The 12,104-nt window shown below is 56.8% G+C and overlaps 1 protein-coding gene across 4 annotated transcripts in view; it reads right to left on the bottom strand.

Annotated features, from left to right (window-relative positions):
• Positions 1–1,044: 1,044 nt before the first annotated feature.
• Positions 1,045–12,104, bottom strand: part of TSPAN15 (tetraspanin 15) — a 49,681-nt gene continuing 38,621 nt past the window's right edge. For all 4 annotated transcript variants that reach the window (XM_047825634.1, XM_047825637.1, XM_047825636.1 and 1 more), the window contains 5 exons: positions 11,246–11,341; positions 8,942–9,058; positions 3,898–3,945; positions 2,399–2,515; positions 1,045–1,873 (listed from right to left, as the gene is read on the bottom strand). In XM_047825634.1, coding sequence (XP_047681590.1) covers positions 1,724–1,873; positions 2,399–2,515; positions 3,898–3,945; positions 8,942–9,058; positions 11,246–11,341 — 528 coding nt within the window. In that variant the 3' untranslated portion in view covers positions 1,045–1,723. The remainder of the gene's footprint in view (positions 1,874–2,398; positions 2,516–3,897; positions 3,946–8,941; positions 9,059–11,245; positions 11,342–12,104) is intronic.

The following is a 12,104-nucleotide window of genomic DNA, read 5'->3' as shown; positions in this document are numbered from 1 at the left end:
CAGTCTCTCCATCAATAAAATGGAGACAACACAGTTGCAAGACTTAAAGGAGCTAGTAGCTGCCCAAGGTCTAGACGGGCTCCCGACACAGTGCATGCTTGCTGACGCGTTTGCTATTGTTGCGTTATTCTATCTTTTTACACACCCCTCTCCTGCCCTTTTCTACACCCATCGGAACTCAGGCCCGTGTACGTGGCCGACCAAACATCCGACCGCTTCACTTCTGGGTGTGGCGGGCAGTTCCCTAACACAGACCGAGTTCTTCAGGTCTGGGGCTCTTGCTGTTTATATCTACCGCTCTAGCTACTAAGAACGGCACGGGAAACCTGGAACCCACGTCTTGGGGCAGGGAGGCCTGGGCGGGCTGATCCGTGCAGTTCCTGCCATCTCCAGCAGGGGGAGATCGGCACCAAGCTTTGCTGGGCATCCAGCGTTGTTCCTCCCGACCCGGGGCGGGGGGGGGGGGGGGGGGGGGGAGGAACCAATCGCTGCTTTCTGTTGGAGGGAGAGCGGCTCAGGTTCGAAAGCTGCGGGTGGATTTGAGGGCACAGCGCCTCCCCAGACCCCTGGCTTTCCTAGTTCCCATCTGTCCCCGCTTTCTGGAGGAGGAGCCTCTTGCCATAGGTGGCTTTGCCTCAGTTTCCCAGTGTGTAAAACAGGGGTTGTCATCTCTGCCTCCTCTGAGGTTTCCCGCAGGTGAATGAATCGCTAGCAAGAAGGGCAGGTCCGGGAGGCTCCGGGGCCAGCCCACGAACACAGCTGGGAAAAGCCATTTCCGTAAGAAGCAACACCAGAGAAAGGGAGAGGCTGTCCCAAACCCGGAGCAGGCGGCCTCCAGCCAGCTGCTGATGCACCAGCTGCAGTGTCCCCAACTGTCCCAGATCTTGGTCCCATAGTGCCCTTGCCCTTCCCCGCGTGTCCCACCCCACCCCCCTCCCCCGCGTCAATCCTTGCACCAAGGAGGGGCTTCTAAGCCCGAGTTGAGGACTTCCCCACTCCCTCCTGATCCTAACGGCACAAATGAAACACCAAAAAAAAAAAAAAAAAAAAAAATCAAATTTTATTGTTTGATTAATAAACTGGATTGGAGGGGCAAAAGTGGGGTGTGTGGGGACACACCCAGCTTTGATTAGTCAGAAACTCCTGTTAACCATGTACAAAATGTTACAAAAATCACGTAAAAAAGAGGGTCAGCAAAGCAGCAGCCTTAGGGAGGGCTCGAGGTTCCTGGGAGGCTGGGAAATGGGCCCAGCCTGGCCTCCGGGGTGTGGCCGTGGGACTGCGGGCGCCTGGGGGCCACACGCCCTCTCCACCACCAGGCACCCATGCTCTCCTCCCTCCTCGCGTACAAATTGCTACAAAATCGCCTTCAAATGGGCATAAACACCACAGGCCAAGGCACTGCCAGAAATGCCACGGGCCCTGAGCTGGGCGCTGGGCACCCCCTTGCCCGGTGGCCCAGGCCTGGAGAAGGGACGCTCTTGTTGTCCGCCCCTAGAGTGTGGGCAGGCACAGGACCCCGGGACTGGGGAGGGCCTCCGCTCCCCAGAGAGGCAGCGGCCGTGGGAGGTCCGAGCAGGCCGCCAGAGCAAAACACAGCCGGGGCTTTGGACAGTGCCAAGTCTGCGGAGAGGACCCACAGTCCTGTCCGGCCACTGCGGTGTGGCCTGAGCGGTGCTGTCGCGGCACGGTCCTGCGGGAGCTGCTGCCCCAGGCCGGGGCTCTAGTTGGGGTAGCACATGCAGCATCCTGTGCCTGCCGCCTCCACGCTGGCCTTGGCACCAGGTCCCAAGAGCCCGTCGGTGACAGAGTGCTCCATGATGATGTCCTCTACCCGGGTGATGTACAGGACTGTCAGCAGCACCCCCAGGAACTGAAGAGAAAGGGCAGGGTGGGCGAGAGCATGCAGGGGATCTGTACGGCCCTCTCTGGCAGCCCCCAACCCGGACCCTCCTCTCCCCCTCCCAGGAAATCCCAGAGACCCTCCGTGCGCCCCATCAGCAGAGGCCCCTCCGCTCTGGGACCCCTGTCTCCACCCAGGCCATGCCACTCACTATCCAGGGGACCTCGGGCAAGTCACTCAACCTTGCCAAGCCTCAGTTTCCTCCTCTGTAAAGTGGGCATGATAACAGCATCTACCTCACAGAATTGAAGAAGGCAGTGTCGGCGAAGCACTTGGAAGAGCTTTATAAGCAGAGCTACTGCCATTCCCCCTCCCTTCCAGCCCTTTCTGCCCTCCAGGTGAGCCCAGACTGATGGTACAAGAGCGTTCTTCACCCCACCCCGTTGTACCTTTTCTGCTCTCTGTCACCACCAAGCCATGCTTTCTCCGAACCGACACCTTGCCCGCCACCCTACTTCCAGCTCCCCTCCCTGGGTGGAGGGGGGACCAGCCCACCTGGGGGAGCAGGATGCCCAGCAGGAGGCCCGCCATGATGGTGTAGTTGTCCATGAACCAGATGATCACGGCGTTGGTGCAGCCTCGCACGTAGATGACATCCTGCACGCTGAGGCGCTGCACAGGGAGAAGCCTGGCTGACACCTGACCCGGCAGAGCCCCAGCCCCCACTCTGCTGCTCACTCGATGTCCAGGCAAGTCCCTCCACCTCGGTGAGCCTCAGTTTCTCACATGCACTATGAGCAGGTGGCTCTAACCGGCGGGTCTCAGTGGGCAGCAGTGTTCCTTAGAGAGCACCGAGGACATTCTGGTGGCGCTTCTGGGTGTCACAGCAGCTGGGGTTGGGGGCTGAGGGACTACGGAGCTAAGGGCGATCCTATCCCACAAACAACGGCCCTGTCTACCTGCCTCTCAGAAGTCCCCCAGGGGCATCTAGACGGCTGGAAACCCATCCAGAATTGTCTGAGCCACAAGCCCAACTTCAGGTACTTATAAAAACCACAGTGTTTTCTGTGTGGTTTTACTGTGCACAAATACATAGTATACATACATACACACACACACACACACACACACACACGCGTATGCTATATATAACTTTGCAGAAATACTACTATGTAAATTACAGAATGATTATACGGTATTTTGTCTGGAATTTTATCAAGAATTGGTCGCTATATTGGAAAAATAATGCCTGTGGTATACACGTTGCCACTCGCCCTGCCGGGGGTGTCAGCTGCCCCTGTGGTACAAACCCGTGACTGCTTTTTTTGTGTCTTCTGTTGTATCTAATGCCTGAGCATTTCCATGTGAAGTATGCTATAGGATTGTAAGTTGTTCTATTTCTCCTTTTATCTCGGATCCATCCCTCGTTCTGAAATTGGGTGTGTCGGTAGATTATATTATCTGTGGATTTCATTTCGAGATAATAACAAGGGCATTCCCACATGATTTTATAATACCTGGGCATCGGGTCTGATGGCTTGAGAACCTCTGCTAGTCTATGGCTCTCCAGCTGAAATGTGTGTCAAGCACCTGCTGGGCTCTGCCCCAGGAATGTGTGTTTCTGGCAAGTTCCCAAGGCTGCTGTCATTGCTGGCCCAGGGAACTCACTCCTCACAGGCACCTCAAGCCATCATGATTTTTAGCTCCCTCCCAACACCACCCCAGTGTCTCTCTTAGTCCCCGGAGTTGCAAGGCAGACCGGCGCTGAGCACGGCTGGGCACACGGGCGTGCGGGGGGCACCGGCAAAGGCACGCTGACCTCACACCGAAAACCCACAGTAGGTGCTCAGTAAACACAGGCAGGCAGCCCCTCCCAGCCTGGGGGGTTCTTGGCTCCCTGAGTCCTTCTGTATCTGGGCACAGGTGGAAAATCCTGGCAGCACCTGACTCCTATTCACAGCCAGGAGCCCCACCCCCAGGAACCCTTCCAGTCACCCCGCGGAGGGGACAGGAAGAGCAACCCTTCTCAAGGAAAGAGATCCCAAAGACATTACCTCCTTGTCAATAGTTCTGTAGCCGCACATGGTGTTGACAACTTCTGTCTGAAACAGAAATGTGTATTAGCTGACACATAATGGTTACTGTACAAGACGCTATCAGTCTCCCCTTTTACTGATGAAAGGACAGAGGCACAGAGTCCGTATGAATGGAGCTGAGATTCCCTCCCAGGCCATCTGGCTAGAGTCTGCATCCTAGCCTCCCCACCCCCCCGCGCCCGCCAAGAGATGCCCAGGAGGAGGGACAGGAAGGTTAGTTCTGCGGCATGTGGGGAAGAGGATGACTCCTCCACCAGGGGCAGCCCAGGAACCCGGAGAAAAGCGTGCCGTCCCAGGCTCCCTTGCCGCCCCAGGGCCACGGCTTTGCGACATGGCCATACTCGGTCTCAGAGATGAGGGCTGGGCTGTTCTTGCTCCGCGGACTCTTACGAGGCAAAACCTCAGAGGGCAGCCAGGACCCTGGCCAGCTGTGGTTTACCTGAGGACAAGGCTGAGGCCGCTGACCACACTTCCCTGCCCCTGCAGACCGCCAACCCACCAGCCAAGGCACCACCCGGGTGTTCTTCTGGGAAGAGAGTTGCTCTCAGGACAGGGAAAGCTGGGGTCAGCCCTGGACGCCCTCAAGCCCCTTCTCAGCGTCAGGACTGGCAGGGGCACATTCCAGCACTGTCTATGCCCCGTGCGGCCTCCTTTCATTCTACAAAGTGACAGAAAGCTAGATGCCCCGGCCCCACCCTGTGACATCCAACTGAGAGCTGCTGTCGCTCAGGGCACTGCAGGTGGCAGCAGTGAGAGCAGGAGAGTGGCCTGGGCAGCCTCTGGCATCATGCTTACCTGGTCCGGGTCTGGCTCTGCTACTTATGAGCTCTGTGACCCGTCTTAGATGGCGCTCAATCAGTATTTGTTGAATGAATGAATGAATGAATGAATGAGATTCCTTGGTGTCTTCGATGAAGCAATGGTGATCAGTAAACCCACCTCACGGGGCTGTTTTGACCATAAAGTGAGGTACACCCGTCAACAGCTTATCTCAGGGCCAGCCACGTGGAAGAACAAAGGGATGCTGGCTGGAGTGACTTTGGACATGATCCCAGCCCCTGGAAGGCAAGGAAGGCTGTCAACTCCCCTTCCAAAAGAGCAGGTTGGACCGCAGGCCTCATCTCAGATGTCAGGACCTGGTTTGTGGGCAAAATAACCTCCCTCAGTCTAGACTGTACCCCAGGCGCCCCCTGATCCCAAACTGGCCAGCATCCACTTAACACAGGTCAGCATTTGTGGCTCCTCCAGGGGGTGAACATGACCCCCATGGAGAGGGTCAGGCCTGGGAAGCAGGTGCATGATAGAATGACGGGAATGATAGAAAATGGTAGAAAACACCTTACTTGTTCATTCATTCACTGAACAAATATTAACTGAGCACCTATTATGTACCAATCAATGGTCTAGGTGTTGGGAATGTAGAAAAACAAAGGAAAGTCCTTGCCTTCATGGAACTTATATTCTAGAAAGGGGGACCCACAATGAACATAATAAGTAGGTCATCTGCATGGTATATGGAAGGCAACAAGATTAACCACTTTGCACGGTGCTCCCAGCCCTGGAGGCATCGCCCCTGCCCTCAGGGAGCAGACATGCACCTGGCAAGGCCTCCTTTGCACCCACAGCCCCACAGCCCCGACCCCTCCTCTGGACACGCCTCCCCTGCCAGGAGAGCCCCCTCCCCCGAGGGGTAAGAGGGGTAAGAGGCTTCCATGGCTCTTTCCAAAGGTAAAGCCTGTCTAGGTTTGAGCACAGAACGAGTATTCTCCAGAGCCTCTGCTGAAGGTTCGCAGGCCCTGAGACCAGTACTTGGTGGCCTTTTCCATCTGGCACAGGGCCACAGACAGGAGGTCACGAAGGGGGCTTCTGAGCAGCCCAAAAACGAACGCAGCAAAGTTCACAAGGGTTCTTCCCAAGTGCCGCCTCTCACTCTGGCACAGGGCTGATGAGCTGGGGTACCTGGGGTCTGAGAGGCCAGGCGGAAGGGGGAGAGAGGCCTTGGGGGACAGGCCCCCTAAGGGTAGCCAAAACTGAGAGGGTGGATATCTATAAACATGGGCCCAAGAGCTCAACAGGCACGGCAGTCTGAGGCCATTTAACGGAGAGGCAGAGTGCCCTCTACGCCAACCCAGGCCTTGGGGACATCACAGCATAACCAAATTTTACCCGAGTGATCCCTGTTGCTGTTTCCAGTCTCCTGTAGGAAGCCTTGTATAAGACGTTTCTTTTAATGCTGAGAGCTGGGGGGGGGGGGGGGGGGGGGAGTGACTTTCCCTGAAGAAGCAGCTTGCTTTCCTCCGTTGAACATAACAATGTATATTATGTTCACGTCTCCCCTTTTCCTTTGGCTGCCAGGAAGCTCTCAACCACCAAGCATAAGGCTCTGGCTTCTGATTATTTTCAACTTGAGTTTTTTTCTGTGTATTTCCTGTGTGTCCATTCAGACCCGTGGCTAAATGAAATAGGGTGAAATAAAAAGATCCATACACGAGTTCACACGCAGATTCTAGGAAGGAAGGAAACACCCTCTTTTCTATCGCGAGAGGAAAATCCCGTGGGAGACACAAGGTGAGCCCACCAGTGGTTCTGTAATACAGGACAGAGATAGCCCAGCTGGGTGAGTGTCACCTCCCCACCTCACTGTTTCCGTCCAGATGCGGACTTGACACTTCGCTTCTCTGCAGGGTCCGTGTTGATATGCCCAGCCTGGACTTTTCCCCACACTCCAGACGCCTATATCCACCTGCCTCTTGGACATCCCTGCTGGAATGTCACCCGGCTCCCAAGCTCCGCCTGTCACACTGAACCCCTGATCCCCCAAACCTGCCTCACTGCTGTCCTCCCCTCTCAGGCAACAGTAGCCCCGTCTTTCGTGTGGCTCAAACCAAAACCCGGGAGTCCTCCTCATTTCTCCCTTTCCCCCACCTCCCATATCTGAACTGTCGGCAAATCTTGTGCAATTACGTGCAAAGCCAAGCCAGAAGCTGACCAGGTTTTATCACCTCCGTTACCATCGCCTGACTCTGAGCCTCTGTCTTCTCCCACCTGGTGGGGTGGGTGCTTCCCGGAACCCCTGAAACACTGCGAGCACAATCGGCAGGAGCCTTAGCTGTCAGCCCTCGTGATGATTGTTACGTGTCGTTAATTTTATGTGTCAACTTGACCGGGCCCGGGGTGGGGTGCCCAGATATTTAGTCAAACATTATTCTGGGTGTTTCTCTGAGGGTGTTTTCCAGGGAGATTAATATTTAAATCAGTACATGGAGTAAGGCAGATTGCTTTCCCTAATGTGGGTGGGCCTCATCTGATCAGTGGAAGGCCTGCACAGAACAAAAAGGCTGCCCTCCCCCAAGAAACCGAGAATTCTTCCTGCCCGACGAACTGCCCACCTGAACTGAGACACTGGCTCTTCCTGGCTCTTGAGCCTCCAGCCCTCGGACAGGAACTACCCCGTCAGCTCTCCTGCTTCTCAGGCTGTTGGACTCAAACTGGAGCTAAACCCTTGGCTCTCCTGGATACTCAGCTTGCTGACTCGTCCTGCAGACCTTGCTCTGGCTAACCAGCATCTCAGAGCCTGCTTCCCGGACAGCCTGACCTGTGACACACGGACCGCCCCTAATCAGACTCCCCATGTTCACCTCTGCCCTCCCAGCAGTCAGCGTGATCCTAGTAAACCTGAAGTCAGATCTGCCACTTAGCCACTCAAGCCCTCCATTTGACTCCTTGTCCCTCCAGGGAAAACCAAAGTCCTGACCATGGTCTTCAGGGCACCCATGACGTCCCCAACTTGATCTGCTACTGTTCTCCCCCACGCTCACTCTGCTCCAGCCACAGTGGTTTCTGTGCTGTTTCTCAAATGCACCGGGGCAATTCCCACCCCAGGGCCCTTGCATGTGCACTTCTCTGCCAGGAAGTGCATCCTCCAGATATGCATGGCTTACTCCTTCACTTCCTTCAGGGTGTTATGAGAACTACCTTCTCAATATCTAAAATCACAATCTTTCACGCCCCTCCTTTATTTTTCTCCTTAGTATTTACCACCTTTGAGGGTACAATCTGGCCCATACTTTGTTGGTCTAAAACGTCAGTACCGTGCAGGCAGAGTTCTCCATGTGTCTACAGACCCCCAGGACCTCGAATCACATCTGGCACATAGCGGGTCCTCAACAAATATATGCTGAATGAATAAACACACGTAGGACTTCCAGAGCTTGACGTGGACATTCAGGTGCCACTGCCCTATGTGACGAAGTTCAAGATCACCGCCCCCCCCCACACACACAAACACAGGCTTCTCTGAAAATGCTGGGCTCTTCTCCAGCGCTCCCCCTTCCCAGAAAGCTACCCTAAAACGGCAGCTAAAATTTCCAAACAAACCTTCTCTCCTGGTCCAGGCTCTTTTTAGGGCCGATGCACTTGGCACTGACTCCCTGACTCAAGGGTGAGGCCCCCCCCCCACGCCCACCGGCAGCTGCTTGGTTTACAGAATCCAGCAGTGGGCACGGAATGGTAGAGATGTTCGAAAAGACATTTTCCATGACTGTCCAGGCATGAGTAATTGCAAAGCTCTCCACCTCGTTCCAATCCAGAAACCCAGCCGTTGGGGGACACGTTGGTCAAACACAGGATTGAAGAAGCCCTTCGTTTATAAGTGGCGACTACACAGGACAGCCTCCCACGAAGGCAGGCCCCTGATGTTTGGGTGCCTCAATTTCTTCATCTGTAAGTGGGTAAAATAACAGGACCCACCCCAAGGTGTTGTGGCTGAATAATCCAAGAGAGCCTAGGACGGGCCTGCACGTGAGAAGTGTTCACTAGCTGCTCACGACCACTGCTCTTAAAGACCAGCCTTCCACGCCCCCACCCCCAGATGCACCCCTGTCAGTGGCCCTGGGGACTCGGGAAGCCGTGGCAACCACCACCACCTCCTGCCCCACCCCCACCCCCTTCCTGAAAGACGAGAGGCGCCTGGCCAGCCCGGGAGGCCAGGAGCAGCGGGTACCGTGTTTCTGACGCAGCAGGTGTAAGGCACCCCGCAGGCCAGGGGTCCGGGGGCGTCGCAGGCGTGGTACTGGTTTTTGCTCCAATCCCGGTAGTCTTCCCCGCCGCAGCACTTAAACTGAGAGAGAGGCGAGCAGAGGGGTGCCGTGTCACCGCCGAGGTCCCAGGCACGGACCAGGAAGGGGCCCTGCCGGGAGACCCTGCGGCTTGTGATGGGTCTCCTGGTAGGGGGAGCACCCGGGGCCGCGGTCGGCAGGTTGTCCTGTGCTCTCCCGGGAGGCAGTGAGCACCCCATCGCCGGAGGGGCACGCAGGCCAAGGCTGGGCAGCCTCCCGGGGTGGGTATGGGGACGGTACCAAACACTGGAGGGAAAGTTCTCTTCGACCCCCATCTTCACGTCCCCAGTGCAGCTGCTCAACCCTGAAGGTCCCAGAGACTAGGGCTCCGTGGACGCCCCAACAGCCCAGTGGCCTTATGCGACAGCCACCCCAGCTCGGCCTGGGGGTGTTCCTCAGCAAAGGGACACACACACGGCCTGCCATGTGGGCTCGGGACCGAGGGTGGGGACAGGGCGGGCCTCCTTTCCCCCTGGCTTAGCTTCTCCGGGCACCAGCCCCTGCACTGGCACAGATCCGAGGAGCCAGTGGCTCCCTGGAGGAGGAGGAAGAGGAGGAGGAGTGAGTGGAGGAGGGGGAGCGGGGGAGGAGCGACCGTACGTTGGGAGGTCAGGGAGGCCCCTCTGAAGACATGACATTTAATCTGAAACACGAACAGCAGGGAAGAGCCAGTCACCAGTGCATAGGCCCCACAGAATGAGCCAGTGGTATGTGGGCAGTGGGCACAGAGGCCTGTCAGGAGCAGGGGGAGTGAGAGGGGAGGGACGAAGGGGAGAGGCCGGCCTGGGCCGCAGCACGCAGAGCCTACTGAGCCAGAATGAGTAGGGAGCTGAGATCATATTCTGAGTGATGGGGAGTCGCTGCAGGGTTGACTAGGGGAGTGATGATGCCAGACAGACACAAAGCAGACACCCTTCCGCAGCCCCCCAGGGAGCCCTTCCGGCAGTTTTTAGGACCTGGAAGTGCCTCCCCAGGGTGCAGTTAAAGGGCATTTGCTTTGCAGTCCAAGAGACCAGAGTTCAAATCCTCAGGCTACCCCTCCTAGCTGTGTGACTTTGGGCAAGCTGACCAGCCTCTCTGGGCCTCGGATCCTCATCCGCAAAGCAGGAAGAGCAATGCCAGCTTTGCACAGCTGAGCTGAGGGTGACAGAGCCAGGCCATACACGAAGCACTCAGCATGGGGCCTGGCACCAAGCATAAGTCACCCCCACCCCGCCCCACCCGGGGAGAAATGAAATCCCCAAGCCAGTTGAAGGCTGGTTCCAATAAAAACATCATGCTTCACCCGACGGTCAGAGCTGGCCGACACACCCCTGGCAGAGAGACGCCTCCCGGAGGCTGCACCTGTTGTGACCACAGTGAAGGCCTGAGCCAAGGGAGTGGCCACTGCGGGTGGCCCTGGGTGCGGTGAGATTTGGTTCTCACTGACGGCTAGCACGGGAACCAGGTCCCAAGGCCATGTCCCCAGAAGTGCAACGTCAAGGCACAATGACATCAGGACATCAAGAGTGAGGGCCCCTCCCTGATGCAGATGGGGAACCTGAGGCTCAGGACTAAATGAGACCGAGGTGTAGAAGCCACTGAGGGCTTATCATTGCATCGACAGACTTGGGTAGACGTTGTGGGGAGAAGGACAGTGTCCCAAAATGACAATCGTCACGTTCACAGAAGTGCTATGGGGGAAAAGGGGATGTCGTGTTCTGTTCCCCAATGCAGGAGGATGTGGGATCAGGGACGAGCTCTTTCCACATCAGGGCTGTCCCTGACTTGACAGGGAGTGAGCTCCCCGTCACTGAACGGACTCTGAACTGGGTGGCTTGGAGGTCACTCCCACCTCAAGGAAGGATGGTCTTTGCCCATCAGAGAAGGGTACCCTGGGACCCTGCAAGGTGGCTTTTGGTTTTACCTGACCTTATTCTTTTGGGGGGGAGGGGAGGGTAGTAACTAAGGAGAGACAAGAAGAGTAAGGACATTCTGGGCCAGGCACGTGGGCAGAGGACTGGTTGAGAAGGTCAGGCCCTACACTTGGTGGCTGTCCATGGCACACCATTGCCTCCCAACGTGGCCAGCTACTTGCTTTGGGAGCGGACAAGCCCCTGCTCTGTCACCCTCACCCTCTTGAGCAGGGTCCCGAGTCGGGGGGCAAAGGGCATGGCAGCTGTGTCTCTCACCCACGGCGCCTGGCTCACCTCCTTCTGAACAAAGTCCATGATGTTTTTGAAGTCCAGATCGTCATAGTAGTTCTCGATTCCTCTTCGAATGTTGTCATTCAGAAAGTCGATGGTCTATTTAGATGGAGACAGTATGAAAGAAACAGACCTCCCCTCCCTGAGCCCAACCCAAGGTCTCCCAGGACTCGGGATTGGAACAGAGTGCCCACGTGCCCAAGGAGCTCCCACCCCGCCTGCACGAACGCCCCACCACATCCCTGCCCACACCCTCTCCATGCCCCCCGTGCCCATCTGATGCCTTAGTCCCTCTGCCATGTCTAAGCAGGAGTGATTCACACGCTTTCCCATACAGATCAGATAGGCCAGGACCCAAGAGATGGGGCCCTTCCCCAGGGAAGCAGCCACGCCAGGCTAGGACTGGGCTGGCCCTGGTGCCTGCCTGGTGTTCCTTCCACTGTCCAAAGACAGGCCTGAAGTGAGTCTTCCTTTGGTCCTCCAGACCTCCTCTCCACTCTCGGCTGCTATCCAAGCTCTTGCGTTATAGATAAGGAAACTGAGGCCCAAAGAGGGGCCTGACTCTGCCAGGGCACAGAGCAGGCAGGCTAGGGGCCCGGCCAGGACTGGAAATCAGCTCTCCTCACTTCCCCAGCGGTTCATCGCTGCGGGGCTCTGGCCTGAACAAAGGGCCCACCCCCTAGCTCGGACCGGGAGGGGTGCTGGCACATCGCCCTCTCCCGGTCACACTGGGCCTTCTGGATCAACAGCTCGGCTGTTGTGCTGAAATCCAGGAGCACAAAAGGCCCCACAGCGGGCAGGGGTGGGGGCAGGAGTGTGGGCAGCCCAACCCCAAGCTCAGAGCAACAATCAGGGCTTTCAG

Source organism: Prionailurus viverrinus, chromosome D2 (genome assembly GCF_022837055.1).
Source record: "Prionailurus viverrinus isolate Anna chromosome D2, UM_Priviv_1.0, whole genome shotgun sequence".
NCBI lineage: Eukaryota > Metazoa > Chordata > Mammalia > Carnivora > Felidae > Prionailurus > Prionailurus viverrinus.
Note: the sequence above shows the minus strand (reverse complement) of the source record. Positions and strands in the feature narration are given on the sequence as shown.